At 45.2% G+C, this 15500-nt stretch overlaps 1 protein-coding gene across 2 annotated transcripts in view; it reads left to right on the top strand.

Annotated features, from left to right (window-relative positions):
- The window catches only part of ALOX5 (arachidonate 5-lipoxygenase), a 70387-nt gene extending 58499 nt beyond the window's left edge, over positions 1 to 11888 (top strand). For both annotated transcript variants that reach the window (XM_007478074.3, XM_001364218.3), the window contains 3 exons: positions 2509 to 2609; positions 9164 to 9334; positions 10892 to 11888. In XM_007478074.3, coding sequence (XP_007478136.2) covers positions 2509 to 2609; positions 9164 to 9334; positions 10892 to 11071 — 452 coding nt within the window. In that variant the 3' untranslated portion in view covers positions 11072 to 11888. The remainder of the gene's footprint in view (positions 1 to 2508; positions 2610 to 9163; positions 9335 to 10891) is intronic.
- The last annotated feature ends 3612 nt before the right edge of the window (positions 11889 to 15500 follow it).

Genomic DNA, 15500 nt, shown 5'->3' with positions numbered 1-15500 from the left:
CAGTCTCTGCCAGTTGGAATATGAAATTCTGTCAAGATGCCCTTTGTCCTCGGGGCAGGGCAGCAGCGGTGGCGGCATATGATCATTCCAGGACTGGTTTTGGCTCCTCTCTCAATGGGATGCAGAGTTGGACTCAGTGCTCATCAGTCTTCTTTTTTCTTCTCAGTTTTTTTTTATGATGATGATCTGATATTTATTTAAAACTTTAAGCTTTACAGAGCCTTTGCATTTGTTACATCATTTCCATGTCTTAATCGACCTATGTGGTGGGTGCTAGAAACATTATACTTTAGCAAGATTAATATGCTGAACTTGTACTCATCTAAGAAAAAATTTGACTGAGCAATGTAAAAGGATACCATCATTGTAAAGAGAGGAATAGGCTCCAGGAATTAGGTTGCTGTTATGGTTTAAAGACTGAAAAGTGTTGAGAGAAGAGACACTTGGATGGCCTCCCTCCACCCTCCCAAGACTGGCAAACAATTCAAGCTGGGTTATACATGTATTATCATGAGAAACACATTTCCATATTTTTGGAAGTGAATAATCTTTTTTTCTTGTTCATCCCTGCTTTATTCTTTGATTTAATTGATTAACTTAATGCAGAGACCAAGTAAGTTTCACTCATGCATAAATGAAGAAACTGAGTCCAAGAAAAAGAAGGCTTTCTTTTTACTCCCAAAAGATACATAGTGGCACTCAAGCCTAGAGTTTAGGTCTTTTGGCTCTTATTCAGTACTCTGCATAATATGCTATTAGGTTACGCCACCCAACAAAAATCTTTCCTGGGCCAGGAAAAGATGGATGGTTAGATGTTGATGTAAATGAAGTTGATGATGTTGTTGTTGATGACAATAATGATGCTGATGTTGTTGATGATGATGATGATGATGATGACTAAATTTGGAGTTGGAGGCTTTCCTTCCCTTTGAACCTTTCTGACCCTTCCCACTGTAATGATTAAAATTTTCTTAGACACTGTCTCCAACCTCTTTCATCCTTCCATTGTATTGGTCTTTCCCCCATTCTTCCCCCCCATGTACTTCTTTATGAAATATTAAATTATTAATTATTAAATTACCCCATTTTATTTCTTTTAACTTTTCTTAGTATTATCCTCTTTTTTACCCCTAGCTTATATATATATACTTAAAATTTCATCCTATATAGTTTGTCACTGTTCCCTCTAAGTATATTTCTTCTATCTACTCTGATGATAATAACAATTTTTAAAAGTTACCAATATCATCTTTAGGAATACAAATCATTTGAACTTGTTATTTTTCCTTTCTTAATTACCTTTTGGTGATTCTCTTGAGTTCTGTGTTTGGGCATCAATTTTCTGTTAAAGTCAGGTCTTTTCTTTATGAATGCTTAGAAGTTTTCTATTTTATTAAATGACCATACTTCCTTCTGCAAGAACATAGTCAATTTTGACAGGTAGTTGATTCTTGGTTGTAGACCCAGTTCCCTTGCTTTCCAGAATATCATACCATGCCTTCCAGTCCTTTAGTGTTGATGCAGCCAGGTCCTGTGTTATCCTAACTGTGGTTCCATGATATCTGAATGGTTTCTTCTTAGCAGTATCTTTTCCTTGGTCTGGTAGTTTTTGAATTTGGCTATAACATTCTTAGGCATTGTCAACTGGGGATTGAATATAGGAGGTGATCTGTGGATTCTTTCACTCTCTATTTTTTTTTTCTTATTCAAGAATGTCAGGGCAGTTTTCTGGGATAATTTCCTATAGAATGATGTCCAGGATTTTTCTTTTGTCATGATTTTCCAGTAGTTCAATAATTCTTAAATTGTCTCTTCTAGATCTATTTTCTAGGTCTATAGTTTTATCAATTAGGTGTTTCATATTTTCCTCAATTTTTTCACTCTTTTGATTTTGTTTTATAGACTCTTGCTGCCTTGTGAAGTCATTTGCTTCTAGTTGTTGGATTCTAATTTTTTTAAAACTGAATTTCATCCTTGGCTTTTTGGTCATCCTTCTCCTTATGATATGTTTTTCTTTGTAGGTCATCTTTCACTTTCTTTGCCTCATTTTCAAGCTAGTCAATTCTGGCTTTCAAGATGCTATTTTATTGTTTTAGTTCATGTGCCTCTGATTTCTGGATGACTTATTTTGCTTTTTAAGTTCTTTCCCCAATTGTCTTCAGCCTCTATTAATTGTTTTTTAAATTGTGTTTTGAGTTCTCCCAAAGTCTGAGTCTAATTCACTCGAGTTTCTGCATTTTTGCTTGGTGTTCCTTGGTCCTCCTCTGTTCCGTTTGCCCTTTGTTTATTATCTGGACAGAAGCTGTCAATAGTAATTTCTTTTTCTGTTGTTTACTCATATTTTTCTTTCTTTCCCTCTGTCATTGGCTGTAATCTTGTTCCTCTGATTATTTGCTGGACCTGTGGGTTTGGGCTATTCTACCCTGAAGGGACTTCTCTGCTCTGCTGATTGACTAGATTAGGCTGATGGAGTATTGCTCATCAGTCTTCTTTGTCTTATTTTGACAGGATTCCCCAAGTCCATCAAGACCAAAGAGAAACTGGCAGAGTATCTGACAGTGGTGATCTTTACTGCTTCTGCCCAGCATGCTGCAGTGAATTTTGGCCAGGTATAGAACACTCACTTAACAGACACATGGAACGGGAAGAGTCTCCTGGAGGTCACTGTGGCTTATGGAGCAGAGGATGGGAAGTGGAGAAGAAAGGCCACTGTGGTGGGTGGGCATGTTGGCAATGTGGAAAACTCATCAATCACCCACTCCATACCCTACATGGCAGCTGGTCCTTTGGGGAGAATTTGTTCATAATTCAGTGCTTCTCTTCAAGCCATTTAAGAAGGCCTATATGTACTGAACAATTTAAAAGCAAAATAGGACAGTGTGTACCCCCAAAGGCATGATGTGTATCAGTGGAGAGGAGTAGTCACACCAATAAACTCCCATAACCCCAAAGCACCCCAGTACAGATGAACCCTTTACATTAAATGTTGTGAAAGAGAATTTACATGCATGCAAGACAAAAAAAAAAAGAAAAAAATTCTCTCTTACACAATGTCAATTCATTGATATAAATCAGTATGGCATAGAGTTATAAGGAAAGACTTCTTGGAGGGACTAGATATTAAGATGCATTTTAAAAGAATGTTAATGAAGGGCAGGTAGATGACTTAGCAGATTGAGAGCTAGGACTGGAGATGAGAGATCCTGGTTTCAAATCTGGCCTCAGATACTTCCTGAATCACCCTGGGCAAGTCACTTAAACCTCATTGCCTAGTCCTTCCCACTTTTCTGACTTTGAACCAATACTTAGTGTTGATTCTATGTGGGGAGTAAGGGTTTTAAAAAAAGAATGCGAATGACTGTAAGACGGCAGAAGGGATCAGAGAAGGTGTACGTGCAAAGGAAATAAGATAAGGTACAGAAATAGAAATAAATTTAGGATCATCAGAGGAAAGCAATATCTGTTGCTTACAGCCTTAATGAGAGTACAGCCAGTCTAGGTCTATTGGTACACCATCTCTAAACTTGTCCTTAAGTAGGGTCCCTAGAGCTAAATGGGTTGGAAAGAAGGAGATCAAAAGAGCCAAGTAAACCCTCTTGACAGTAGAGCAGGGCAGCTCTGGAGATCTGGTGTTCTTGTTCTCTGAGTCAATCTGTTCTCTCATAGTTTGTGTCTTCCTGGTAAAGTCTCATGTTGGAAATACAAATTGCATGTGGTGTTGGGTATGGAGAATCCCAAAGGCTGGGCAGCAGTCAATCAGTGAATAAATAAATGTTTATTCTCCCATATCTTCCATATATTATGTATTAGGCACACAAATACAGAAATGAGGCAGTGTGTACCCTCAAGGAGCTTACGGTCTATTTCTCTTGGATATTACAAAACTCACAAATGAATACCAAATATTTGGAACTTTGAAAGGGCTTCATGACTGTTTTCAGTCTGTGGCAGCTGCTAGGGGCCATACAACTCCCCTCCTGATTTGGGTCTCGACAGAGGAAGAATATGGAACCTGACTCTTATATTGGATCTGGCTTCTAGGGGTAAAGGCATCCTGGAGGAACAATGAATCCAGATTACCTGGGACTCTGGGACCCCAGAGGGTCCTATAACTGACCAACTGCCTAGTGAGCTTTCTGGCATCTTGAGCTGACCTTTGGAAAAGTTGCTTGCCCAAGGTCATTTGTGGGTCTGGGAAGATTCCCTAAGTCCATCCTAAGCCAAACCCCAGTGAAGGCCACTCAGGTGACCCCAAAGTCATGCAGGGTTTGCAATAGATACTTGTTTGAGCACTGAGGACCAAGCTACCAAACTGGGACCAGATCTAGAGTTCAGCATGGGGCTGCTTAGCCCCACCATATTGCTCTCCAGCTATCTTCATTTTCTGACTCCCCAGTCCAGCTTCCAGTCTCAGACCCTCAGACCCAGCTCTCATCCTGGGGCTCTGGATTCCTAAATAGGGAGGGAATCTCATGTCCAGATCCAATTCCCCTCTGCTTTCCACCTTTAGCTCTGGAAACAGGAATCAAATCAATACTTGCATTACTGGAAAGAATAAGTCAACCCCAATAAGTCATTGTCCGATATAGCTCCATTCACCATCCCTGTAACTTCTCAGACCAAAATACCCTTTCCTGGACATTGCTCCCCCCTTTCCATGTGTTGACTTCCCCTATTTGAATGTAAATTCCTTGAGGACAAGGATTTTCTTGCTTCCTCAAGACTTAGCACATTGCTTAGCACACAATAAGTACACTTGAAAAATTCTTTTTCATCCATTCATCATTTCATTCAACAAAGTTCATTTACTATATGAGCCAGAGAAGCTTTGTAGTGGCTCTTTCATGTAATTGTTTGAATAGACTTGCTGGAGGCTCTATTCAATTAATTCTGCCTGGCTAAAGTCAATAAATAATATTAATTGCAGCAAGGAGTAAAGTTAGACAACTTAAAAGTGGGAAGGGGAAGCTATTTGGCACAAAGGACAGAAACTATTAGACTAGATTAGTAATGATCACAGACATATATTAAGCGCTCAGAATCATGGACTTCATGGATGCCTGAAATTTGCTGCTTGTGTGGCTTTGGGCAAACCACCTAAAACTTCTGGACCTCAGCCTCCTTGTCTGTAAAATGAGAGGATTGGATTAGATGACAGGTGAGGTCCTTTGTAATTCTAGGTCCATGGTCTAGACCTCAAAGGTCTATGTGGTCTCTGCCAATGCTGTGGTCCCCTTGAAGGCATCCAACTTCTCACTATAGACAGCTATTAAATCCACTACTTCCCATGGCAGCCCACTCCACTTTTGAATGACTGAAGCATTCCTCTCTTATCTTGAGCTGAAATTTTTTTATTGGGACTTCCTATTGGTCTCCTCTACTTCCTTTCCCCCATGAGATCCCCTTTGAATGTTATTATAAATATCATATATTATAATATATATTATAAATATTATAGTGATCATGTTAGAGTGGAAATAATAGTGTCCTTGGAGTTAAGATGCCCTGGGTTCTACTGTTAGTTCTGCCACTAATTAGATATATGACAATGGACACATCCCTTCATCTTCTCAGGCTGTAGTTCCTCATTACCAACCCCTCCCCACCCAATGAATCCTTCCTTGTAATAAAAGCTGTTAAGCATAATCAAGGGCCAAAGGTAGTTTCTGATAGTTACAGAACTAGAGCATCCTACCCTAGCTGAGAGAGCAGGTGAATGGTGTCTTCCATTCTTCCCAGAGCAAATACTGTTATTTCCAATGTGGATGAGTTCCACTGCCTTTTAATGTCATTTTCCTTTACTTTGTTGTAGCCATTGGGGTTCTGCTTTATTCCCCCCCACATCCCATGTTTCTTTGGATTCTAACAGTTCAGTAAGGATTCCACTACCTTCATGGGTCACAATTTATGCAGCTATTTCCAGTTGATAGGTAGCTGCCATAGTTCTGGCTTTTTTGCTACCACAAAAATGTTGCTGTAAGACATGAGACCTTTCTGGTAGTCCTGGTCCTGGGGTTTATGCCTCTTAAGGGTATTCCTGGTTCAAAGAACCATTATCAGGAAGTTTTATCATTTGTTTTCCAGAAGGAAGGTTGGGCTAGTGCAGCATTTTCTATGTCACAACCCCACTAGCAGGGTGTATCCTCTTCCCGTGGCTCCTCTACCACTGACAATTTATCTTTGCCAATGCAATGGATGTGAGATAAAACTGCAAAATAATTTGCATTGTCAGTTCTCTTAGTCATGATTTGGATCATTTTTTCATTGGGTTATTAATAGCTTAAAGTTCTTTTGAAAATTGCTCATGTCTTTTGAATATTTCTCCTCTACTTGGAAAATGATTCTTGGGTATATTTTTGTCAGTTCCCTTTATCTTTAAAAAAAAATTCTTATTTTCTGTCTTAAAATCAATACAAGGCGGAAGAGCAGTAAAGGCTAGGCAGTGGGCATTAAGAGACTTGCCTAGGGTCACACAGCTTGGAAGTGTTTGAAGCCAGATTTAAACCCAGGATCTGGGCCTCCTGGCCTGGGGCTCTGTATACTGAGCTATCCAGCTTCCCTCCCCAACTTTGTTTTTTGACAGACTTTTATCAGAGATATTATATGCAGAGATTTTTGTTGGCTTCATTCTTGTTGTGGTTTGTCCTACCTTTTCCAATTTGAAAAGCATTATTGAAGAGGAGGAAGAAGTAAAAGCTAGAGTACAAACACAGTTCTGCTTTTTCTGAGTCTTTTGGGAACATCAGACCATCTGCTGCAAGAAACAGACTAGCCCTTCCTTGTTTTTCTTCTTGTTCCAAACATATCTTGAAAAGCTCATTTTCATGAGTTTCAGCTAATTCCGAGCTTTTGCCACACTAGCATTCTTTTCTGATACCGTCATGCAGCTGCTCTATATTTGCTCTTGGCTCTCATTTTTACATCTTGTGTACATTTGTACTTATCAGAGAGCTCACTGTGCAGCCACATCAGTCAGATGTTTTAATCTCTACTGTGAAGGGTTAAAATTTTGGGGTAGGAGTTTGATAAAATTTACAGAGAGCAGTTTGGTAAATCACAAACACTTATTTATCCTGAAGAGGGAGGAAATAGGAGGGAGGAAAGTAAGATGATCTCTCTAAAACTTATAACTAAGGCTACAATCAAAATCCCATACTAAAATTCTAAGAAACCATAAGTCGGCCTTCTTGGGCAGGATCTTCTTGCCTGACAAAGCAGGCCTATCTTACCTAGACTATTACTATCTGGAAATATATTCCCTATCTATCTACCTACGCTAATCAATGAATAATCATCAAACAACCTCCTTAAAGTAGTTTCTCTATTAACTGTCAGTTGTAAACTGACTGTCACAGACACAGACAGTGCTCCTTCTTCCTCAAAGTTCTGAGGAGAAAAGCCCTCAGAAACAGATTCCTTCTCAAATCAGTATCTTAATCCACACTCTCAAAAGTTAACTTCCAGTTGTTCTTGACTGAGAGAGACCAACACAGAACCCGTTTGGTAGGGAGCCAGAGAAAAAGAGCCCTTTGGCTTGACTCTTTCTTTTATAGGCGATCTCTTAAAGAGACAGAAGGCCAATCTGTCTATTCCTGCCTCTTAAAGAGATAGCAGGAGAGTTTATAAAACTCCCAACCTGTCTATTACTGCCTCCTAAAGATACAGAGGGAGATTAAGAAAACTTAACACTACCCAGTTTCTTCCTAAACCACATTCACTATTATGTTATCAAATGAATTCATTTTTTAAAAAACCCTTACTTTCTGTCTTGGGATCAATATACTAAACATCAATTCTAAGATGGAAGAGCAGCAAGGATTAGGCATTGGATGTTAGGTGACTTGCCCAGGGTCACACAGCTAGGAAATATCTGAGACCAAACTTGCCATTTAGCTGCCCCAAATTAATTTATTTTTAAGAGCCTTTCATCCATCTCAAAGTGTCTTTCCTTTTAAAGCAGTTGGCCACTGAGACCAAATCAGTCACTTCTCTGAACCTTTGGAATGGTTTTAGTGTCCTCTACTGCCTCCTCATTGTTGTGCAAAATACTTATCTGTCTACATGCCACGTTGTCCCTGTCCATAAAGGAAATGGGACTCATCTCAATTGGCCCGAGCATGACGATTCCATTGCTCTTTCCTTTCCTTAGTGCTAATTTTGCTGGGAATCTGTCAAGTTAATCAAAACTGATATGTAGAATTCACCATCACAGAGAAAGTACTGATACAATTTTCATTCGTTCATTCATTCTCTTTTATGGAAGTTGGGACATTCGCCATTCTCTAGTCCACTGGCACCTCTTCTACCCCCTCACTTCATTCCTATCTCTCCATTTTGTCCCTCAGGAGAGACTTGGCAAGTGCAAGCTGATGTCCAGGGATGCCCTGACTCTAGGTCCCCTCTGAGCTTCTTTTATTCTGCAGAAGTTTTTTCAAAGGTCAACCATTGCAGCTTAGCGGTTTCATTGGCCAGTGGCCTGGGATATGGCTCATGACCGCCTGGTGCCCTGGAACCACTAAAGCCACTGGACCCTCTCCTCATTTATCCTAGCAATCACATTCTCTATTAGACATTCTGGTCATCTTCGCTAGCTTGATGGCGGTTCTCCCAAGTTAAAAAAAAAATATATATATATATATACACACACACACAAAATGGTGGCCTTCTCTGCCATCTTTTATCCTTTTGCTGGAACAACAGCGATCCTGCTCCCAACCCAGCTCCCAAAGCTAATATGCAGGGGAGCGATCCCTGGGGAGAAGGGACTGGCCATCTCTACAGTGGGTGAGCCAGCCTGACTGAAGCAGCAAAGCACAACAAGGGAGAGGGGAGGGGGCATTAACAGGCAAGTCAAATGACCTCCATTACGCTGACCATCTCCTTCACCCCAACTCTCCTTCCTCGAATGACCGCAGCTGCCTCTCCCTGCTGGGTCCTTCCAGGAGAACATTCCTTCTCTGGGGTCAAGGACGGCTTCCCTTTTCTGCCTTTGCCTCCCAAGCCCCCAGCTAACCTGGGGACTTGGTTGTACTTATGTAGCAGGCACTCAACACAGACTTGTTAGACTGAATTAGAAAATGGGAATTCCTCAAAGGAAGACCAAAGAAAAGAGGAATAGCAAAGTCTGAGGGTCTCTCTGTCCTCTTGTCTGTCTCTCAAACAGTATGACTGGTGCTCCTGGATCCCGAATGCCCCACCAACCATGCGGGCACCTCCCCCGACCGAAAAGGGTGTCATCACCATCGAGCAGATCGTGGACACCCTGCCAGACCGGGGGCGCTCCTGTTGGCATTTGGGAGCCGTCTGGGCACTGAGCCAGTTCCAGGAAAATGAGGTGAGGCCCAGATTGTTCTTCCTCTTTCTACATTTGGGGAGAGGTTAAAGGAAGACCTGGTTTCAAGTTCTGCTCCTTATCTTGATAGCATCACTCTGGGCGCCTTTGCCTTCCAGGCACTAGGGGATGGCACTCCAGCAAAAGCGGGGCCACTAAATTATCCACAAGGATTTCTGTAGCCGTGGCAACTTGGAAAACCATAAATGCATTGTCCATGTTCTAGTGGGTTCACCTTGTTAAATGCTTCCCAATTACATTTCTAAAAAATCCTTACCATTACGTTTCTCTCTTTTTTTTACCCTTACCCACTGTCTTAGAATTAGTTTTGTGTATTGGTTCTAAAGCAGAAGAGTGGTAAAAGCTAGGCAAGTTAAGTGACTTGCCCAGGGTCACCCAGCTGGGAAGTGTCTGAGGCCAGATTTGAACCCAGGACCTCCCATCTCTATGCCTGGCTCTCCATCCACTGAGCCTCTCAGCTGCCCCCTTCTCAATTACATTGTAATCTGGTTTAGGCTTCATTGGGGAGTGTCAGGCCCTATATTTGACCCTCTGCTCTAAGCAACCCTCCAGGACAAGGACAAGGGGGGCTGCTCTTGAGGGGACAAGTGGAAGCTGAATAGTCACAATAAGTTTGGAGGGAGGGCCCAATCCATTTCCCATTTCCTTTGGTCTCCACCTCTGGGAATTCCTTGTAGTCTAGTTTCTCATTCGCTCACTGATCCTCTCTGTCACCTCGAGAGGAATCATCATCCCTATTTTACAGCCGAGGAATTGGAGGGGAATGAGCCTCCTCAGGATTTAAGGAGCTCCACTGCATGGTGGATGTACTGCAATGGGAATCCTTTTTTCAAGAATTGGTTAGAGACCAGTGAAGTGGCGAAGTGGATTGAGAGCCAGGCCTGGAGATAGGAGGTCCTGGGTTCAAATTTGGCCTCAAACACTTCCTAGCCGGGTGATTGGGCAAGTCACTTAAGCTTTTCTGCCTTGGAACCAATACATAATATTGATTCTAAAATGAAAGATAAGAGTCTAAAAAGAAAAGACTTGGTTGGATTCTAAGTCCCATCTGATTACGTGGCATTGGTGGGTCACAGTGAAGTGGAGGAGGCAAGTCAGTGACTTGTCTAAGGCCATACAGCCTACATTAGAGCCAAGCTAGGATTTCTGGATCTAAATTCAGTTCCCTTTGCATTCTGCTCCCAGTTTACTTCCACTAGAATGTAAACTCCTTGAGGGTAAGAGATGCTGAGCATTATCAGAGCTCAGCTGGTCCAACCCCTTCATTCTCTTTTTGAAAAACTGAAGGCCAGAAGAAATTGACTTGCCTGGGCTCGCCAGGGGCCATTTTATTTTTTGTGTCCGCCGTGTAAGCACTGAATGTTTATTTGAATTATTGCCTGGTTAGAAAGGTGTTCCTGGGCTTGGAAAGACAGCAGGATTTAGCTAAGAGGAGGCTGAGAGGGTGGCCTGGGTTGGGGGGTGGGGTGGGCAGGAGATGCTCCAAAGGAGGGTGTAGGACGGTGGCAAAGACTAACCTGTGCATATCTTGACCATCAGCTGTTCCTGGGCATGTACCCAGAGGAACATTTCATCGAGAAGCCAGTCAAGGAGGCCATGGTCAGGTTCCGAAAGAACCTCGATGGCATCGTGAGTGGGATTACGGAGCGGAACAAGAATAAGAAGCTGCCGTACTACTACCTGTCCCCAGACCGCATCCCCAACAGTGTGGCCATCTGAGCCAGCCCTGGCTCCGGCTCTGAGGGTCAGGAGAGGAACGTTGTCTCACTGCATCAGGGAAGGCCTTTGACTCCTCGGAGGGTTGGGGCAGGGGCTTCTGCGCTGCGTCTATATTGAGAAATCCTCTTTAGAAAGAACCTCTCAGGATGCATTATCCAGGCTAGGTAGCCTCCGATGCCACACTGGGCCCAGACAGGATCATAGGATAAAAGTAGCCTCCGTTCTGGCAAGGGCCTTCTCCACAGAGGCCAGACAAGGCATGTGTGTGATCTCCCACCAAGTTTAGAACCTGCAACCCTCCCTCTCAGTTCCCATCAGGTACGACTTCCCACTGAGGAAGTTCTGTCGTCCCCCCAGCACTTGAAGTTCCACCTATCACAAAAGAAATTGGAGAACGGCATTTTCTGGCCCTGAAGATGTTCACTGTTATAGAAGTGAGTCACCAAGTACCCCTGTTGGGCCTGTCCTGGCTCTGCTTCCAGGCCTATTGGAGGCCCAGGACCGACTGACCTGAGCTCATTGAGGCATGCCATGATGGGGTTCAGCCACTTATTCAAAATGTCCAGTTTAATGGAACCATCTGAGGGCCCCAGAGGGATGTTTAGACTTCCTGGCAGGAGTCTGGCCGTGTGGCTTCCCCCACCAAACCCCCATCCCAAGCAGGAGTCCACAGTCATGGCTTTGGTAATGCTAAGCAGACGCAGCAGTGTGCCTTCAATGGGGCCGGTGGGCTTTAGAATGTGGCAGTGTTCCTTGGAGTTTTTCCTCTTATTTTTCTTGTATTAGATAAAATTAAAAAAATCCTACATTTTCATTATTCCTTTTGTCCTGATTGTTTGGAAGAGAGCCACAGGCTCTGTCTCCTATGCTATCACCACCCAGTTAGGATGAATCCCAGGTGAGAGGGCCTGGATGGTGCAACATCAGGGAGGACAGCAGGCCTGGCCCTCCCGCTTCCCCTTTCTCTGCAGCTATTCCCTCATTTTCTCAGTTACCAGGCACAAGTACTTTACAGGTGCTGTCCAAAGACACCCGCCCCCTTATGCAGTCCAAGCCAGTCTCTCCTCAGTGGAGAGCTGAACAGATGATTCTGTCCTGGGAAATCTCAGCCTGGCACAGCATTGACTTCGTGTGTCTTTCAAAGCTGTTTTGACATGGCCAGAAGGCACTTCCGTCTAGGACTTACACATTTCAGAAATCCTACCTACATGACCAGTGCCAGAGAGATGAGCTTAAAATGACAGAGAAAAAACCAACCAGACCCCTCTGGGGCAGTTTCACCGAATGTCCTGAGGATAGTGTTGGGAGGGGAGTCTCATCCCCTCAGTCTAGACGTGTGACAAGGAAATCACTTTTAAAAGACTGATATATATTAATTTAAGGTCGCCAAGGAATTCAGCTATGTAATTCCTAAATGAAAACTCAAGTCAGCTGTCAACCTTTTATGGAGTTTTAATAACAAACAGGAGGAAGAAAGGAATTAGAGATAGAGAGATAGAGGTAGAGAGAAAGGGGAGAGAAGGGAATAGGGCTTAAATACCCCTTCTGTTTAGCCTGGGCCAAAAGGCCCAAGCCCTTAGATAGCTGGGGCAAAGAAAGGAGATCAGTCCCTATTACTCACGTGACCAAAATGGAGAAACAGTCTCCACCTTCAGCTTCCTTCAGAGCAAGCTTCTCAGAGCACACTGCAACCACTCCGACAAACTCCTCAAACCCCCACCCCTGAGTCTTCAGACCCCTTCTCTCTTTAAGGAAACCATCCAAGTTACCTCCCCTCAGTTCTCCCATCTACCAATCACTGTCCATCAATTTCCCTGTGCCAATGGAGGCTCTAGCTTAACCCAGGACCGCCCAGAGGTCTCTGGCTTTGCACATGTCTGTTGAAGGTCATATTTTCAAATAATTAAATCTTTGATCCTTTGCTACAGCCCTTCCTAAATCCTGTTAACCTGAGTAGGGTAGAGATTGGAATAATTAAATTTTGATCTATGCTGCAGCCCTTCCTCAATCCTGTTAGGACTGAGTAGGGTGGAGATTGATTCCAAGTATCTCCATTGTATCAATTCCAAAATCAATCATGACTCAAAGAAATTCCTGTTCTATGCTTAAGCATAGGTCAAAGTCCTTTCCATTGTTCAGCAAAAGGTTTCTGTCCTAAAGTAATCTTAAGAAGGGAGGAGGGGGAAACTCTCATGCCAATGGGGTTCACATTCCAATAGCCAAGACCCACTATCAATAGGAAATTTTTCAAGTATGAAATTTCCCAATGGTGAAATTTCCAACATTTATAAGTCTAAGAAATTTTGAGGTTTACAATCCCCCCTGATGATCATTGGGAGACTAGTCTCCCCATTGATCATTTAACATAATCATTTTGTAGTCTAAATTCACTTCTAACTAAAGATATACTCAGGTTGGGCCTCAGCAAAGGCTCTGCCCTTTACTGGGGTAGGAAGGGGAGCACCAGGCGTGCCTCAGGCCCTTCTGGGGATCAGAGGTCTTCTGCTGAGAGAGGGTCACTCTGGAATCTTGAGTTCCAAGTTTCACTTACTTTCTTCCTCATCCATAAAGAAAAGGGACACATGGCTGCCCTGCCATTGATCCGATGGCCTGGGGGGGGGGGGGGGACTGTAGTCTTTTTCCAAGGGATGCATTTTCACTAGCTACATCCATCTGAGACTTGGAAAGGGGATGACCTGCCCAAGGCTCCAGGATCAGACTGGACACCCCCTCAACAACCTCCTCTGGCCCAAAAGGGATGCTTGCTGTTCCTAATTGGAGTGAACCATCTTAATCCCGAGATCAGTCCCTTGGAGACAAGACAAAAGATGGATTTGGAGCCAGAGGACCAGGCCCTTTCCCTTACTACTTGTGTGACCTTAGGCAAACGGAGGGGGCTAGAATAGCCAGCCTCTGGGGTCCTTTCAGGCCCTAGGCCCATGAGCCCATGACTGAGCAGCGTCTTCTTTCTCTCCAGCTCTGGAGCACATCCATTGGCCTGCTGTGGCCACTTGGAGGTGGACATGGCAGCTCTTCCTCTTGGTGAGGCTGCTTTTGATCTGCCCGAGTGCGGGGAAGGGCAGCCCTTGGGAGAGGGACCCTTCTGTGGGGGTGGGACTCTGAGGGCTCCCCCGGCTCTGGAGGGAAGGCCTGAAGTCACCGGCTACTTCTTGGAGTTCTGGGACGAGCCTGAGTCAGGAGTGTCACCGCTCCTCTCATATACATCCAAGATGAGGAACAGAAGTCTGGGGGTGTCCCTCTGTCAGAGGCCCCCAGGACGAGGAGCGTCTTCAGGGTTGGGGCCTTCTTCCGGGACAGACTGCCTCAATCTGGGGCAGCCTCTGGGCTCTTCAGGAGCCCCCAGGCGGGACAGAAAACACAGGAGCCCTCCAAGAGAGCCTCAGACACAAGGGGAGGGGGCCCCTGTAGCTGGAGGGAACCTGGGGGGGTCACCAGAGGAGTGGGGTGTTGAGGGTCCCGCCTCGATGCCAGGCTCCTCTCAGGCCAGGCCCCAGCCAGGAGCACTTCCTCGGCTCCTCCCTCTCTCCCCTCTGGCTTTCTTTAAACCTAACTAAAATCCTGCCTCCTCCAGGAAGCCTTCTCAGGCCCCTCACTTCCTCCTATGGCAGTGCCTCTACCCAGCACATGCTTCATAAGCACTTTCTGACTGACAAAGGGAAGACCAGCTGCCTCAAGGTTCCCGCCCTGCTCCCACTCTGGGGAAGAAGGGCCTCTCAACACCGGGCTGCCACAGTGCCCAGGGCCGGACGCTTATCTCCCAGCAGCCCTGGGAAGAGGTGCTGCTGTTATTGCTAGTACTGCTCCCATTTCACAGAGGGGCAGGTGACTGGCCCAGGGTCATACGTCCTCCCTTTATGGGCAGAGCTGGAACTATCCAGGATTCCTGCCGTGCCTTCGCACAGTCACGGGACAGGACGCTGAGGGTGAGGAGAGGGCAAAACAAGGGAAGAACATTTGGCCGCACCAGCCAGGCGGGGTGCCGGGTCCCTTCCTGGTCCTCGCCCTCATGGGGCAGCGTGCTCGCCGGGTCCTGACACGCTCCCTGCGGACATCAGGGAGCCCCAGGCAGACAGCGGCCCCTTGAGGAGGGAAGGACCCTGAGCCCGGCAGTGCCGGGCTGGAGTCGCCTGGCCGGCTGTCTACCTGCAGGGAATGGTGGAAGCTCTTCTGCTCGCCCTCCAGCCATCTCCGCCCTGGGGCTCCTGGGGTGGGGTGGGGGTGGGGGAACCGCTCTCCTCCGGTGCCCCGAGCTGGAGGGCCCCGGGCTTCTCGGCCCTCTGGGCTCGCCCTTCCTCCTCCACAGAGAGAGGGGGCGGTACGGGGGTCCGTCTTTAAGCCCCGCCCCCGGCCCTCGGGGCCTGGACCCCGCGGGCCCTTTCGAGGCAGAAGGCTCAAGTAGCGGCTGAGG

This window comes from Monodelphis domestica, chromosome 1, assembly GCF_027887165.1.
Source record: "Monodelphis domestica isolate mMonDom1 chromosome 1, mMonDom1.pri, whole genome shotgun sequence".
Taxonomy (NCBI): domain Eukaryota; kingdom Metazoa; phylum Chordata; class Mammalia; order Didelphimorphia; family Didelphidae; genus Monodelphis; species Monodelphis domestica.
Note: the sequence above shows the minus strand (reverse complement) of the source record. Positions and strands in the feature narration are given on the sequence as shown.